This window comes from Otolemur garnettii, unplaced genomic scaffold, assembly GCF_000181295.1.
Source record: "Otolemur garnettii isolate 467f Iridium unplaced genomic scaffold, OtoGar3 scaffold00082, whole genome shotgun sequence".
In the NCBI taxonomy this organism is placed as follows: Eukaryota; Metazoa; Chordata; class Mammalia; order Primates; family Galagidae; genus Otolemur; species Otolemur garnettii.
Genome location: NW_003852477.1, coordinates 6,900,177 through 6,914,648, shown reverse-complemented (window position 1 = coordinate 6,914,648; position 14,472 = coordinate 6,900,177). Strand labels below are relative to the sequence as shown.

At 42.4% G+C, this 14,472-nt stretch overlaps 1 protein-coding gene and 1 non-coding gene across 3 annotated transcripts in view; one reads left to right on the top strand and one right to left on the bottom strand.

Moving 5' to 3' along the window:
• Positions 1-13,006, bottom strand: part of SACM1L (SAC1 like phosphatidylinositide phosphatase) — a 69,241-nt gene extending 56,235 nt beyond the window's left edge. For both annotated transcript variants that reach the window (XM_003794514.3, XM_023515911.1), the window contains exon 1: positions 12,757-13,006. In XM_003794514.3, coding sequence (XP_003794562.1) covers positions 12,757-12,788 — 32 coding nt within the window. In that variant the 5' untranslated portion in view covers positions 12,789-13,006. The remainder of the gene's footprint in view (positions 1-12,756) is intronic.
• Positions 13,007-13,204: 198 nt separating this feature from the next.
• Positions 13,205-13,277, top strand: TRNAR-ACG. Its single transcript has one exon. It is a non-coding gene; the product is annotated as a tRNA-Arg (tRNA).
• The last annotated feature ends 1,195 nt before the right edge of the window (positions 13,278-14,472 follow it).

The window sequence follows — 14,472 nt, the reverse complement described above, 5'->3', positions numbered from 1 at the left end:
CTTGAGCCCAGGAGTTGGAGGTTGCTGTGAGCTGTAATGCCACGGCACTCTACCCAGGGGGACAGCTTGAGGCTCTGTCTCAAAAAAAAAAGAAAAGAAAAGAAAAGAAAAAGTTCTTGGAAATCAGCTAATTAACTTAGTTACCACAGAATCTAACTATCTATGAGGCAAGAGTCAATAAAATAAGCAGATTCCTTGAGCGGTGCCTGTGGCTCAGTGGGTAGGGTGCCAGCCCCAAATACCGAAGGTGGTGGGTTCAAAACCGGCCCCAGCCAAACTGCAACAAAAAACAGCTGGGCATTGTGGCGGGTCTTATAGTCCCAGCTACTCAGGGAGCTGAGGCAGGAGTCGCTTAAGCCCAGGAGTTGGAGGTTGCTGTGAGCTGTGCGACACCACAGCCCTCTACCCAGGGCAATAAAGTAAAACTCTGTCTCTACCAGAAAAAAAAAGGGAGATTCCAACAGCAGAGTGCTGAAAAGCTTCAAGAACTAGAGTGAAAGGTAACAGACATTTGGCAGCCCAGGGTGAGTGGATGGTGGGGTTTCGAGTGAGGCAATGAGACTGACTTAAAGAGGGGTATGTGGCGGTTTGAAGTTTGTATAAGGAACAATCAGATCAACCCCCAAATGCCCTCCTTGACGCTGAGATTTCATGTTTAAAACAGTTTGACAAGACAGTCTCTGAATTTCAGATACTAGGCACGGCTGAAGAACAGAGGAGAGAGCCAAGTGTAGGGAGGTGACACAGGGAAGGCCTGGTATGTACCAAAACCATCTAACGTGCTTCCTCCACCAAGCTGTCAGAATGCTGGTGGCCAAGCTTACATCAAAACTCTCTCCCAGAAGCTTGGAAAACAGTCTCTGAAGAAACTGGCCCAAGAGAAAATGTTAGGAACCAATTACATTTAAGGGTCCCCAAGGAATTCCCATACAATCACGCTATAGTGAGGGCCACCAGTTAACAAGTTCTGACTCACAAACAGACCTTTCAATCAATATTTTTAGTGCCTCATTCTTAAAAATAAAACAACCAAGGTTTACCAGATATTTGAAAAAAGTTTCCATTACAAAAACAGACTAAAGGCTCAGCGCCTGTGGCTCAAGCGGCTAAGGCGCCAGCCACATACACCTAAGGTGGCGGGTTTGAATCCCCAGCCCGGGCCTGCCAAACAACAATGATGGCTGCAACCAAAAAAATGGCCGGGCGTTGTGGCAGGCGCCTGTAGTCCCAGCTACTTGGGAGGCTGAGGCAGGAGACTCGCTTGAGCCCAGGAGTTGGAGGTTGCTGTGAGCGTGATGCCATGGCACTCTACCCAGGGGGATAGCTTGAGGCTCCGTCTCAAAAAAACTACACTCACTAAAATAAGCAGAAAAATAAGTTTGTGATTTTTTTTTAGCTACTGTTTTTAAACCTTTACTAAACAGACCAACAAGTCTCTGCAACCAAGGATTCTGACCTTATTTCATTCTCCTTACTAGTTCTCAAACAAGAAGGTAGAAGGGCTATCAGTCTTCTAATTGAGAATACAACACGTCTAATCAGCTAGTACCTGTATTGTTTTCTTAACATATAGTCCTTAAATAGAGGGTTGTAGGGTGCTCAGTAACAGAATAAACAGAATTTTTTTAAATGTTAAATATTCTTTATTTGATATTACACATAAACCACACTAAAATGCCTTTCCATAAATAAAAGGCAGCATTGTAGTAGAAACAGGGAAATTACACTGGCATAGTGAAGACCAAAAATACAAAGCAAACATTGCTACCTTATCTCCAGGCCTCACTTTTAACAGGCTAAAGAACACCAATTAAAACACCAGTGAGTCTTGTGTGGTTCTGAGGCAGTGAAGGGATTTCCCCAGTATTTAAATATATTCACATAACCAGTTATACAAATCTTAATATAAAACTATCTTTAATATAGATTTTGAAATGGCAATTTACTATCTTGTGAAAAGTTTAGTTACTAATTAAATCCAATCATATTTTTAGAAGGAGAAAACAGTGATAGCATTTACTGAACTAGAATTATGATCAAAATCCAAAAAAACCAATCGTATTCATTTAAACACAAGGCAGTCTTAGTTAAATCAGGCCTGTCCAACAAAAATATTCTCTCACTCATTCATGATCTGAATTTTGGTGTATGTGACCAATCAAATTCTGGTATCAGTAGCTTTTCTGAGATAAGCTATCAAGTCTGCCCTTTCTCCCTTCTTCATGCTGGTGAAGAGCATTTTTGTTACAGGGACATACTTCTTTGGATTCTCCAAATACTCAACAGGGCACCTTCCCCCCAGGTTATGCCTCTGCTCTTACTGGCATCTGTGTAAGAGAAGCCAGCAGCCTGACCTGTCTCTGCCCAAAGAGACCCTCGAGCTTTGACCTAGCCTTGTGCCTGCCTCTTTTCTCCACAGTGTGGCACTGGGCACACTTCAGAACAAAAATCTTCTTGCCTTTCTCAGTATTACCCATATTTAATTCTCTCTTTGGTTGCTGACACTGTGAAGGTTCTGGGTTGGAAGCCAGATATCCCACTCTCCATAAACAGAATTTTAAATACAGATTTCCCTTCTCCTAGCTAATAAAAAACTGCAACAGGCTCAGTGCGTGTGGCTCAAGTGGTTAAGGCACCAGCCACATACACCTGAGCTGGCAGGTTGGAATCCAGCCCGGGCCTGCCAAACAACAATGACAGATGCAACCAAAAAATAGCTGGGCGTTGTGGTAGGCACCTGTAGTCCCAGCTACTTGGGAGGTGGAGACAGGAGACTCGCTTGAGCCCATAAGTTGGAGGTTGCTGTGAGCTGTGATGCCACAGTACTTTACCTAGGGTGACAGCTTGAGGTCGTCTCAAAAAAAAAAAAGAAAGAAAGAAACTGCAACAGGTCAAGTTTTAAACTGGATTTGAATCAAGAAAGAGGGAGCAGTGCCTGCTCTGATTAGAAAGTTTATAGTGTTGATCAGACATTGTGGTTCACATCTATAATCCTAGCCCTCTGGGAGGCCAAGGCAAGAGAATTCATCCCTTCAGCTCAGGAGTTCGAGACCAGCCTGAGCAAGGAGACCCTGTCTCTACTAAAAATAGAAAATTAGTTGGGCACTATGGCAGACGCCTATAGTCTCAGCTATTTAGGAGACTGAGGCAGGAGAACCCTTGAGGAGGTTGCTGTGAGCTAGGCTGATGACATGGCACTCTAGCCTGGGGCAAGAGAGTGAGCCACTGTTTCAAAAAAAAAAAAAAAAAGTTTATAGTGTCAATGAAGCCATGTTCTAATGGAGCCACGTTTTGCCTAGAGTTTTTCAAAGTTAACCAGAGTCAACAGGCTATTGTTTGGGAAAAACTCTCAGGTGTGTTTTCTCTGTTCTCACCCCACAACGATCATCAACACAGAAGACTGCTCTGACCAAATGTGGCGATTTTTCCCCACACACCAAGCAGCAGACACCAGGTGGGTGTCTTCCATTTCCAACACTATCTACCTAGAAATAGCAACAGATTCCACAGGGTAAAGGTTCAGTCTGAAGACAGCCCCCTCCCTTCTTCAGATACCAGTTACAAATCTGGGCCTCTGGAACTTCTGAGTTACCAGTTTCAAACTGGGGTTCCCACGACCCCCTCTTTGAGTTCAATTAATTTGCTGGAGCAGGTCACAAAACTCAGGGAAATAAACGTTTACGGGTTTATCATAAAGGATATTACAAAGGATACACATGAAGAGGTGCAGGCAAGGTATGGAAGTATGGCAAGAAAGAGGTGCAAAGCTTCTATGCCCTTCCTGGGAGCACCACCCTCCAGGAACCTCCGTGTGTTTGGCTACCCAGAAGCTCTCCTAACTCTGTCCTCCTCTTTTTTATGGAGGCTTCATTTACATATAGATGACTGACAACCGTGCAGAAATGTGACTGGACAATAAGCACATGACCTCAACCGAGCAAGGCCTATCTATTCACTGTTCTTGCCCTCTCTGTATAATATTCGTTCCTCCAGGGTATGGAGCAGGACTTTTTCTGAAATGAAGGTTTTATTGACCCCTAATCAGATTAGAGTTCTGCCTTGGGCAGGTGAAAAGAGGACAAGAGAAGGTCAGAAAGAGAGAAATTTTGTTCCTTGAGGACTAAAGTCCTCAGCATTATACAAAAGTCTGTAACAAGAGTTATAAGAGTTATTAGCCAGGAACAAAGAACAAAAAATATTTTTATAGGCTCGGCGCCTGTGGCTCAAGAACTAAGGCACCAGCCACATACACCTGAGCTGGAGGGTTCCAATCCAGCCTGGGCCCACCAAACAACGACAGCTGCAACCAAAAAAATAGCCAGGGATTGTGGCAGGCGCCTATAATCCCAGCTACTCGGGAGGCAAACACAGGATAATCACTTGAGCCCAGGAGTTGGAGGTTGCTGTGAGCTGTGACGCCATAGAACTCTACCCAGGGTGATAGCTTGAGGCTCTGTCTCAAGAAAAAAAAAATAATAATAATATTTTTATATGTACGTGTGTATATATAAACATACACATATATACCATGATGTCACAGCTATACTGAGTTTTCAATGTACTAAATACATGGAAACTGATGAACATCATGGAAACCAAGACAAAAAACTCAAAAGACAATCAAAAATCCAGGGGTGAAAAATCCTCTCTTAATTACAAAATGAATGGCCCACAGTTACTGTGATGTTCCTTATTTCAAAAAACTATCATAAGGCTGGGCACAGTGGCTCACACCTGTAATCCTAGCATTCTGGGAGGCTGGGGTTGAGTGGACAGCTTGAGCTCATGAATTCGAGACCAGCTTGAGCAAAAGAAAGACCTCGACCCTACTAAAATAGAAAAACTGAGGCAAGAGGATCACTTGAGCCCAAGAGCTGAAGGTTGCTGTCAGCTATGATGCCACAGCACTCTACCCAGGGCAACAGCTTGAGCCTCTCTCAAAAAAACAAACAAACTCTATCATAATACTTATTTTATGAAAAAGACGTTAGGAGTTAAGACAAGATTCCATCCAAGAAGATTATTTGGCCATTATCTATGCTGTTGATTAACATATCTTTAAGGTTCAATGTAATACTGTATACTAAAAAGGACTCTGGTCCTAAATAAGCTATCTGATAAGGTGATCAGAGCCCAATTCACTGTTAAGTATTAACTCTAACTGAAAAAGAATTCTACCAAGTTTTTTTTCAAGACAAGGGATGCAATATCTACCCTGGGTTCTGGTTTCCAAATACAGTGAAAGAGATATCAAAACAGTAAAACACTCATATAATAACTACTTCTTATTCTGACTACCTTCATTCAACTATTTGATTTTAAGGATTCCCACCCAAGTATGAGATGGGAAAAAAAAAAAAATCAAAGGAGAATAAAAGCTAAATTCAACAAGGTAATTCTGCCTATTATACTTAATACAAATGCATTTAATCTTATAGTTACCTGTGATTCAATAGCTCTTAAGAGTGCTTTTTAAAAATTACCCTAATGTTAAATTTTAAGAAAAGCAATATATCTAATTATAATATAAATATCAGATATTATTTTTAATTTCTTTCAGTGTTGGCATTATGACTTTCTAGTGTCTGAAAACAAACTTTTATTCCCCATGTAGCTAATTCACATTATATGTTAGGCAACAACTGACCTCTTCAAAATCCTGTTAAATCAATGAGTAAAATTAACCCACTTCAAAAATACCACTACTTGCCAACCTCACACTCATTAAAAGGGCCATTATCAAGAAGAAAAAATACAGAAAATAATAAGTGTTGGTGAGGAGGTGGATAAATTGGAAACCTGGTGCACTGTGGGTGGGAATGTAAAATGGTACAGCCATGATAGGATGACACCATGGCAGATCCTCTAAAAATTAGAAATAGAGGGGCCAGGCACAGTGAGTGGCTCACACCTGTAATCCCAGCACTTGGGGAAGCAGAGGCAGGTGGACTGTCTGATCTCACGAGTTTGAGACCAACCTAAGCAAGAGCGAGACCCCGTCTCTTTTAAAAAAAAAAAAAAGGCTGAGCATGGCAGGCACGTGTAGTCCCAGCTATCTGGGAGGCTGATGCAAGAGGATCACTTGAACCCAAGAGTTTGAGGTTGCTGTGAGCTAAGATGCCACGTCACTCTACCAAGGATGACCAAGTGAGACTTTGCTCCCCCACCTCCCCAAAAATTAAAAATAGAATTACCCTATCAGCTAACAATTCTACTTCTTGGTATCAAAATAACTGAAATACAGGTCTCAAAAAGATATTTCTGTACCCATGTTCATAGCAGCATTACATGTAATAGCCAAAAAGGTGGCTGTTTCACGTAACAGCCCAATCCAATTCCAAAATCAGCTGGCATTTCTAGGAAGCCAATTCATTCCAATTTCATGTTTTTTCTGAAAATCTTAAGGGTCCCACCTACTCTCTATTCCCTGTATACCCTAAAACCTATTATCTCTAACAACTAGACTTCTTCATAGGACCAGATCTAAACTCTGCCTGACCTGAAGTTCTCTAATCTACAGCACCAAAAGGAGTCCATCAGCAGATAAAGAGATAAAATGGGGTATATATGTATAATGGAATATTATTCAGCTTTAAAAAGGAAATTCTGACACATGCTACAACGTGGGTGAACTCTAAGGACATTATATTACGTGAAATAAGCCCAAAACAAAAGGACAAATGCCGTATGATTAAACTTAAATGAGGTACCTACAGGAGTGAAATTCAGAGTGACAGAAAGAATGCTGGTTATCAAGGGCTGGAGAACCAGAAATGGGAATTGCTTAAAGAGTACAGAGTTTAGTTTTGCAAGATAAAAAGAGTTCTAGTGGATGGTGGTAGTAGGTGTACAAAATTGTGAATGTACTTAATGCCACTACACTATACATTTAAAAATGGTTAAGATGGTATATGTATTTTACCACAATTAAAAATAATAAAATTACTATTTGCATAGGAATGTGGTTACTGTCATGTCATAAAACTGTAGCAAAACTATATTTCCTCAAAAATCCTACATAAGGCTCAGCGCCTATAGCTCAACCGGCTAAGGCGCCAGCCATGTACACCTAAGGTGGCGGGTTCGAATCCCCAGCCCGGACCCGCCAAACAACAATGACGGCTGCAACCAAAAAATGGCCGGGCGTTGTGGCGGGCGCCTGTGGTCCCAGCTACTTGGGAGGCGGAGGCAAGAGACTCGCTTGAGCCCAGGAGTTGGAGGCTGCTGTGAGCTGTAATGTCACGGCACTCTACCCAGGAGGACAGCTTGAGGCTCTGTCTCAAAAAAAAAAAAATCCTACATAAAGTAGGGCCTTAATGATCAAATCTGATATACCTCTGATTGAAAAGACAAAGGCATAATATTTCAGTAGGTCTGGTCAGCAAAAAGTAAGACCTTAGTAAAGAAGGGTCCTCTGAATCTATGACACTCATATGCAACCCTCATTCATCCTCCCTGTGGGTTCTGACAGTGCCCTCCTCTCTGAGCCCCTCCTTGGTTGCCTCTCCTACAGCCCAGATTCATCACAGATGCCCCAAAAGCCCGATCCAATCCCCAAATAAACTGGTGTTTCTAGAAAGACAACTCATTCCAATTTCATCTTCTTTCTCAAAATCTCAAGGTTCCATCTACTCCTTATTCCCTATATACCCTAAAACCCACTATCTCTAACAACCAGACTTCTTCACAGGACCATGTCTAAACACCACCTGATCTAAAGTTCTAATTTACAGCACAAATTTCCAGAGCCCCGGGCCCTCCAAAGAATGTTCCTTTACCAGCATGCTCTAATCCACACTCAGCTGTGCCCAGTCCTAAACTGTCTTCTGGAGTGCATAAGAATTACCAAAAAGACGGCTGAACCTGAAACTTGCAGATTCGTAGGACTCACCCACTGAGACTCACTCAATAGGGCCAATGTAGGACTGCAGAAGAGTTCTAACCTGAACTCCCACTCAGCTGATGTTTTAGATACAAACTCCATATTTGTGCCCAAATTCATGACAATAAAAATCTTAGCTGCCCTATACCCTTCCCTCCATGGAGAGCTGTGTGAATAATATAAGCATTCAGATAGATTACAAATGTCTACATCACAATGTAGCTTAGTTTACATCTGTTCTTAAGGACTGACCTCTAAAGCTACGCACATCTTTTAAGAAGGTAACTTCCGGAGAAGAGCGTTCTTCAGAGGCATGCTGCAGCCTGATTCAGTATCTAAAGGATTCCCTGCCTTACATACAGTTTCATCTGACCTTTTAAAACAGGAAAAAAGAAGAAAAAGAAGAAAAAACACTTTAAGTATGTCCACTAAGACATTCCTGTTCTGTTTAGCAATTTCAAATTTATCAATGTCTGACATTATCCATGCCTACATAAAGGATCTAAAAAGAAAAATAAGTCACAACATAGAACTGCCTAGGATTTTAAAAAGTATGAATTTTAAATTCTGAGCAAATCAGTATTCTGTTTTCCATATTAAAAATCCATATGGATGTGTCAATTATTACATTTTGTAATATAAGTGACTCATTTTTATACCTGGCATGTGGAAAGACTAAGGCAAGAGGAATCTGATAAAAGAAAGAAAGGTACTTTGAATAATGCAATGTAATGGAAAAGATCACTGACTGGTCTAGCTGTGTTTTAAGGCCAGCTCTGCAATGTCTTGGCTGTACAATCTGATTATGTGGCCAAGGGCAATTAGGTGACTGTCTTCAACTGTAACAGAGGATATATATACCAACTTATAACCTCACAGAGGCATGGGGAAGACAATAACATACATGAAATTACTAAAGCTGCTGCTTCTTCAAATGAATACATTCCAAATTTCCCTAGACTGTGTTCTTTTTGAAGTGCTGGTAGCTAAGTGGTCTATACTGGAAAGTTTCTTTCATTTACACAAATGACTCAATGAGGGGTTGCTCTGCATAAAACTTTATGCTAGGTACTAAGGGGGACTAGAGAAGAATTAAATGTTAAGGGGTTTTTAATATATTCTAGATATCCGCAACCTGGTTGGAGAAAAGTACAGTCATGAGCCATGTAACAGCATTTTAGTCAAGGACCACATATAGACAGTGGTCCCAACATGGTATTTTCACTGTATGTTTTCTGTATTTAAAAATGTATATAAATAATACATACCATTGCATTATAATAGCCTACAGTATTCTGGACAGTAACATGCTATACAGGTTTGCAACCCAGGGGCAAAAGACTACACCACATAGCCTGGTGTGTAGTAGGCTACACCATCTAGGCTTGTGTAATTACTTACACTCTAGGGAACAAAACAAAGAATGAAATCTCCTAACACCACATTTCTCAGAATGTATCCCCTGTTAGTAAGCAACATGTGACTAGAGACATAATGATTTCATTCCTAGGTGACAAAATAAGTAGTTCCAACAGTACTGGGTATAATTTGATCATTATAGCTTTCTGTTGTCTTGCCCAAGAGAAAATAAACGCACTGCAAATCAATCCTAAGAAATAGGATATGGGAATCGTATGGACATTTGGTATATGTAATCTCTGTATCAATAATATTCGGCTTTAAGGACTGCTACTGGAGCTCAGTGAAGGAAAGATGTGGAAGGAAACGGCTTCTCAAAGGCGGTATCTACGAAATAGATGAAGTACACTGACTACTTCATCTAAACTCCCTTTAAACCTTAAAATAATCCTGTGAAGTATTAACATTATCATCTTACAGATGAAAAAACAATTCAGAGGGGTTAAGTACCATGCCCAGGACACAAAGCAAACAGCAAAGTTAAGATATGAATCCAAGTCTGTTCTAAAAAACCTGAGATCTCCTGGCTCTACTGTGGATGTGGTCAGTATTTATACCAAGAGAGGAGAGAGGAAGAAGGCATTCTGGGGAGAAGATCAAAATAAGCCCAAGCGTGAAGTTAGAAGAACGTGAGTCAAGTCTGGTAAAAGGGGGTAAAAAAGCACTGGGCAGTTATAGGAAATAAAGTTAGGGGATAGACTATGAAGAGGTTAGAATACAGATAGCTAAGAAATGTGCACGTGATCCTTTAGGTCAACAAGATAGAACTGGAAATTGTAAACAGCAAAGTAGAAGATGAAACCCCGGCATTAGGAAGGTGAACTTGACCAGGGTGGGGATAGACTGGGAAAAAAGTATGGCATAATGTAGAACAAATTATTATTTAAGACCTCAAGCATTACATCTGAATAAATTCTGCAGCAAGTTTTGTACTAAAATAAACTATGTCTTTTGTAAGGATCTTTCCTAAAATACATTTCTGTGCATGTTTTCAAAATGGCTACTATTGGCTCGGTGCCTGTGGCTCAAGTGGCTAAGGCACCAGCCACGTATACCTAAGGTGGCGGGTTCAAATCCAGCCTGGGCCCGCCAAACAACAATGACGATTGCAACCAAAAAATAGCCGGGCATTGTGGTGGGCGCCTGTAGTCCCAGCTACTTGGGAGGCTGAGGCAAGAGACTCGCTTGAGCCCAGGAGTTGAGGTTGCTGTGAGCTGTGATGCTATGGCACTCTACCCAGGGGGAGAGCTTGAGACTCTTTCTCAAAAAAAAAAATGGCTACTATCAGAAACCAATTCCATCTCCAGTGTCCAGAAAAGAATACTCCTTCGGGACAAAGGCCACATTAAAAACCAACAAGTCAGGTGCATGTCTATAGTTCCAGCTACTCGGTAGATGAGACTCACTGGAGCCCAGAATGTATCCCAGCCTGGGCAACACTGAGAGTAAAAAACAAGAACAAAAAAACAAAACAAAACAACGACAAGCAAAAAACCCTTCAACAGCAAGCCTCAAACCAGGAAGGGCCCCCACCAAAAAAAGAATAAAAACAGAGATTCTAACTCAAGTACCAAACTACTTGGTAATGAAAAACAATGTTGCAAAAAAGTTGTATCTTCACAAGTACATAAGTACTCAAAAGTTTTGGGGGGGGGGGAAGATAAGGACTGAAAAATTAAGAGAATGATTTTCATATAAATCCAGACTTACTCATTTATTTAGAAATAGAGTTTCGCTCTGTTGCCCTGTGTAGAGTACAATAACGTTATTATAGCTCACCCAGATTTCTCTTTTCACCCAAACAAATTTATAGTTTTCACTTCTCACAAAAATCAATACAAAAGCATCGTCCTCATCACTTAAGAGGGAAATTTCCTTTCTCTTTTACAGATAAAGAGGGTTTTTTGTTTGTTTGTGTTGAGGTCTGGACTGGTTCAATTTAGTGCCTTGGCAACTTAAAAACAATCATCTTAATTTTCAAGTTCTCCATCCTATTCAATCTTTGCCACAAGAAAATTCAATTGCATCCTGTAACCTGACACTGAGCTGCATCAAGCCAAGGCTCCAAATTGTTTAAATACATTTGAGACCTGGTGTAGGATCACATTAAATCCTTCAGTGCCTATCAGATAGACAATAACCTAATTAGCCAGCAGAGCACAAGAGATGTGGCCTGGCCAGAAACCTAGTCAAAGACATTTCCTTCAACTCTCACCAACAAGATGACCACCTTGCAAAGGGGAACTGGGAGAGAATAAACAAAGCTGGAGAAGAAAATGTGGAGGCATGTGTGCAGCTAGGCTTTTCAAAGAGAATTACGGTAAATAGAAGTGGGTAAGAGGGTGGGAAAAACAATCATCTTTTCCGCAAAATATATGATATGAAGATGACTGTTCTCAATTTTACACCCCTAACTTTACACTGAACCTTTCAAAAACTTATGAGGGAGCTTTAGGTTCTGGGGACACATTTTGATGTCCTCGGTTCCTGCATAAGAAACGTGGTTATCTATGCCTACGTACCAAGATAACTTACATAGGGATGGATAAGCTTCTCAAAAATTACTTGTGCTTCTACCAAAAGTACTCCCATACTATAGCCACCAGGTTTACAAGCAGCCTAGAGGTAAAGCATTAAACACAAAGCGAATAAAACAAAATTGCTTTGACAAGAAAAGTAAAGATGTTCACGGTAATACTAAGAAAAATAAATACATGCTGTTATTTATCCAAGACAAGCCAAAGACCTTTACAAACACCTGTTTCACAACTCAACTACCAAAGTCTATCTCTCAAAGCCTCAAGAACTTGGATTTACAGGAAAGTCAATATACAGTGCCAAAATTCTCAAGATTAGCCTCTGGCTGTCAACCTACACTTAAGAACCTGTTTTATGCTGAAGCTGTATAAAATTTAAACAAAAGTAAATTCCTTCAGGACCTTAAGAGTATTGACTGTACTTTAAATTTTTCCCACACCCCAGGCAGGCTTCGATGCCCCACATAGACTATAACCAACAGAAAGGTTTGCTGATTAGTGTGTGTTCTATAGTGCTGTAATGGGTCCATTAAATAAGAGAAAACTTCTGTTTTTCTCTGCTAAGCCATACTGATAAATTTAGCCGCCACTTCTCCATAAAAAGTAGGGACTAGCATGCCCTGAAGGGCCGCATCATAACGCCGACCCTGGCTCGGAGAAAGCCAGTCTGCAGCTTCGTTTTCCTGCCGTGGGAGCTGAGGCCGAGCAGGGCGGAGAGAGGCCGGTGAAACCGTCGGTCCCCGGCCGGAGGCTACTCGGGCGGGGCCTTAGAGAGGCCGCGCGGGACCAAGAGGACCGACGATGCGAGCGGCTCCGCCGCGGCACAGGAGCCCACCAGGCCGGCGCCTGAACCTGCCGCCCCTCCTGCTGCCCTACAGCTCCTTTTTCTGTCAACCGCCTGTGGCCCCCAGGACTCACAGCTTCAGCCGTTCGTAGGTCATCGCCGCCATCCTGCACCACCACCTCCTTCCTCCTCTCTCAGCCCGCCCCGCCCCGCGCCGCCACCTCGGCTACTGCGCTACCGGTCACCCTGGCGCGGCGGCCGTAGCGGCCAGCCTCGTCCCACCCCTTTCCCCGCCCTGCGGGAACGAACGGGAGGCGGCGGGGGACAAACTACTGCGCCAGCCTGGGCATGCGAGAGACGCCGTCAGACGCTGCGGACCGGAGTGCGCAGAAGAGGGACCTCGAGGTCGCCGCTGAGGATTGGTGGAGCGCGCTGAGGGAGGCGGGGCAGGAGGAGTGGGCGGAGCTGTGGGCGGACGCCGCGGAGCCCCGGGCAGGGGCAGAAGCAGAATGGTAGTGTCAAGAAGCCTTTGAAACTGCGGAAGGGGTGATCAACCGTCGCTGAAAGACTTTGGCTAGCACGGGGCCAGTGGCGCAATGGATAACGCGTCTGACTACGGATCAGAAGATTCTAGGTTCGACTCCTGGCTGGCTCGCAGTGTGCTCTTTTTGCACATCGGAGCCAGGTGTCACAAGACTTCTTTGGAAATATTTATGGCTAGAATATGAAGGCTAACTATCTCAAATTTGAATGCTGATTTGTCCAAAATGCCATCTTTTAAGCTATTTGGGACACGGAGTTGTCCGAGGTGGTTTGCAAGTTGCAAAGCGCCTACTCTTAATCACGCACATGAGTCGTCTCTGCAAATGGGGTCCTCTTCGGAAAGCACACCGGGAAAGGTGGCAGTTTGGAGTGGAGACCGTGCTGTAGCTAGCTGTCGGATGACGCAAAAGCATATTTAAGGCGGCAGTTCTGGCCTGTTTTCCCCATGGAGCAGAACACCCCCCACGGTGACGCAGAAGCCGAGTTGTCCGCGTTTACCAAAATGGGTGGGTTCTGGGTCTAACCCACCACGGAGGAGATGCTGCAGGGTGGCTGCGCGCAGTAGTAGAGCCGGCAGACCTGGTGCTCCGACTGCCAAACCAGCCTTGCCCCCAAATCCAATAGGGAAACCTTCAAACAGGTAATCAATCTCTCCTATTACTCATTATACAGGTACCTGACGTGGAGACCCTGAGAAGGCCCGAAACGTCTGTGGCCTAAAGAGGAGACTCGAACCCAAAGATTATATGAGTTCCCGGACACTGGTCCATTAAGTAGTCACTCAATCGATCAGTTAATTTCTCCAATATAACACCCTTTTCCCTTGAGTAAATTATAGACGATTTGTAAAATACAGAAAATTAAAATACAGGAAATAAAAATGACGCGAATTCCCAGCCCGAGATCATTACTATTGACATAATTTTTTTTTCCCTTAGGGATTTTTTTCTTTTACACTTTTTAATATGAATATACCTACACGTGTATTTTACCAAATTGGGGTTGTATAGGAAATGGATTTATGTTCTCTCGTGTTCCTTTACCTCTTTGTCGGAGATTTAAGGTTATTAAATATTCTTTGAAGATATTCCATCAAAAAGCTGGATTTTTTTAAGTATAACCCTTATGCTGAGAATTTGGTTTGTTACCAGTTTAACACTTTTTTTCAGTGATGCTGTATTGAATTATTTCTGTGTCTTACAAATTTCTAGATGTGGACATCTTGTCCACATCTAGAAATTTCATGGAAACTTTTAAGACTTTTGGCACATACTAATATTTTCAAATTGCTCTCCAAAAAATTAAAC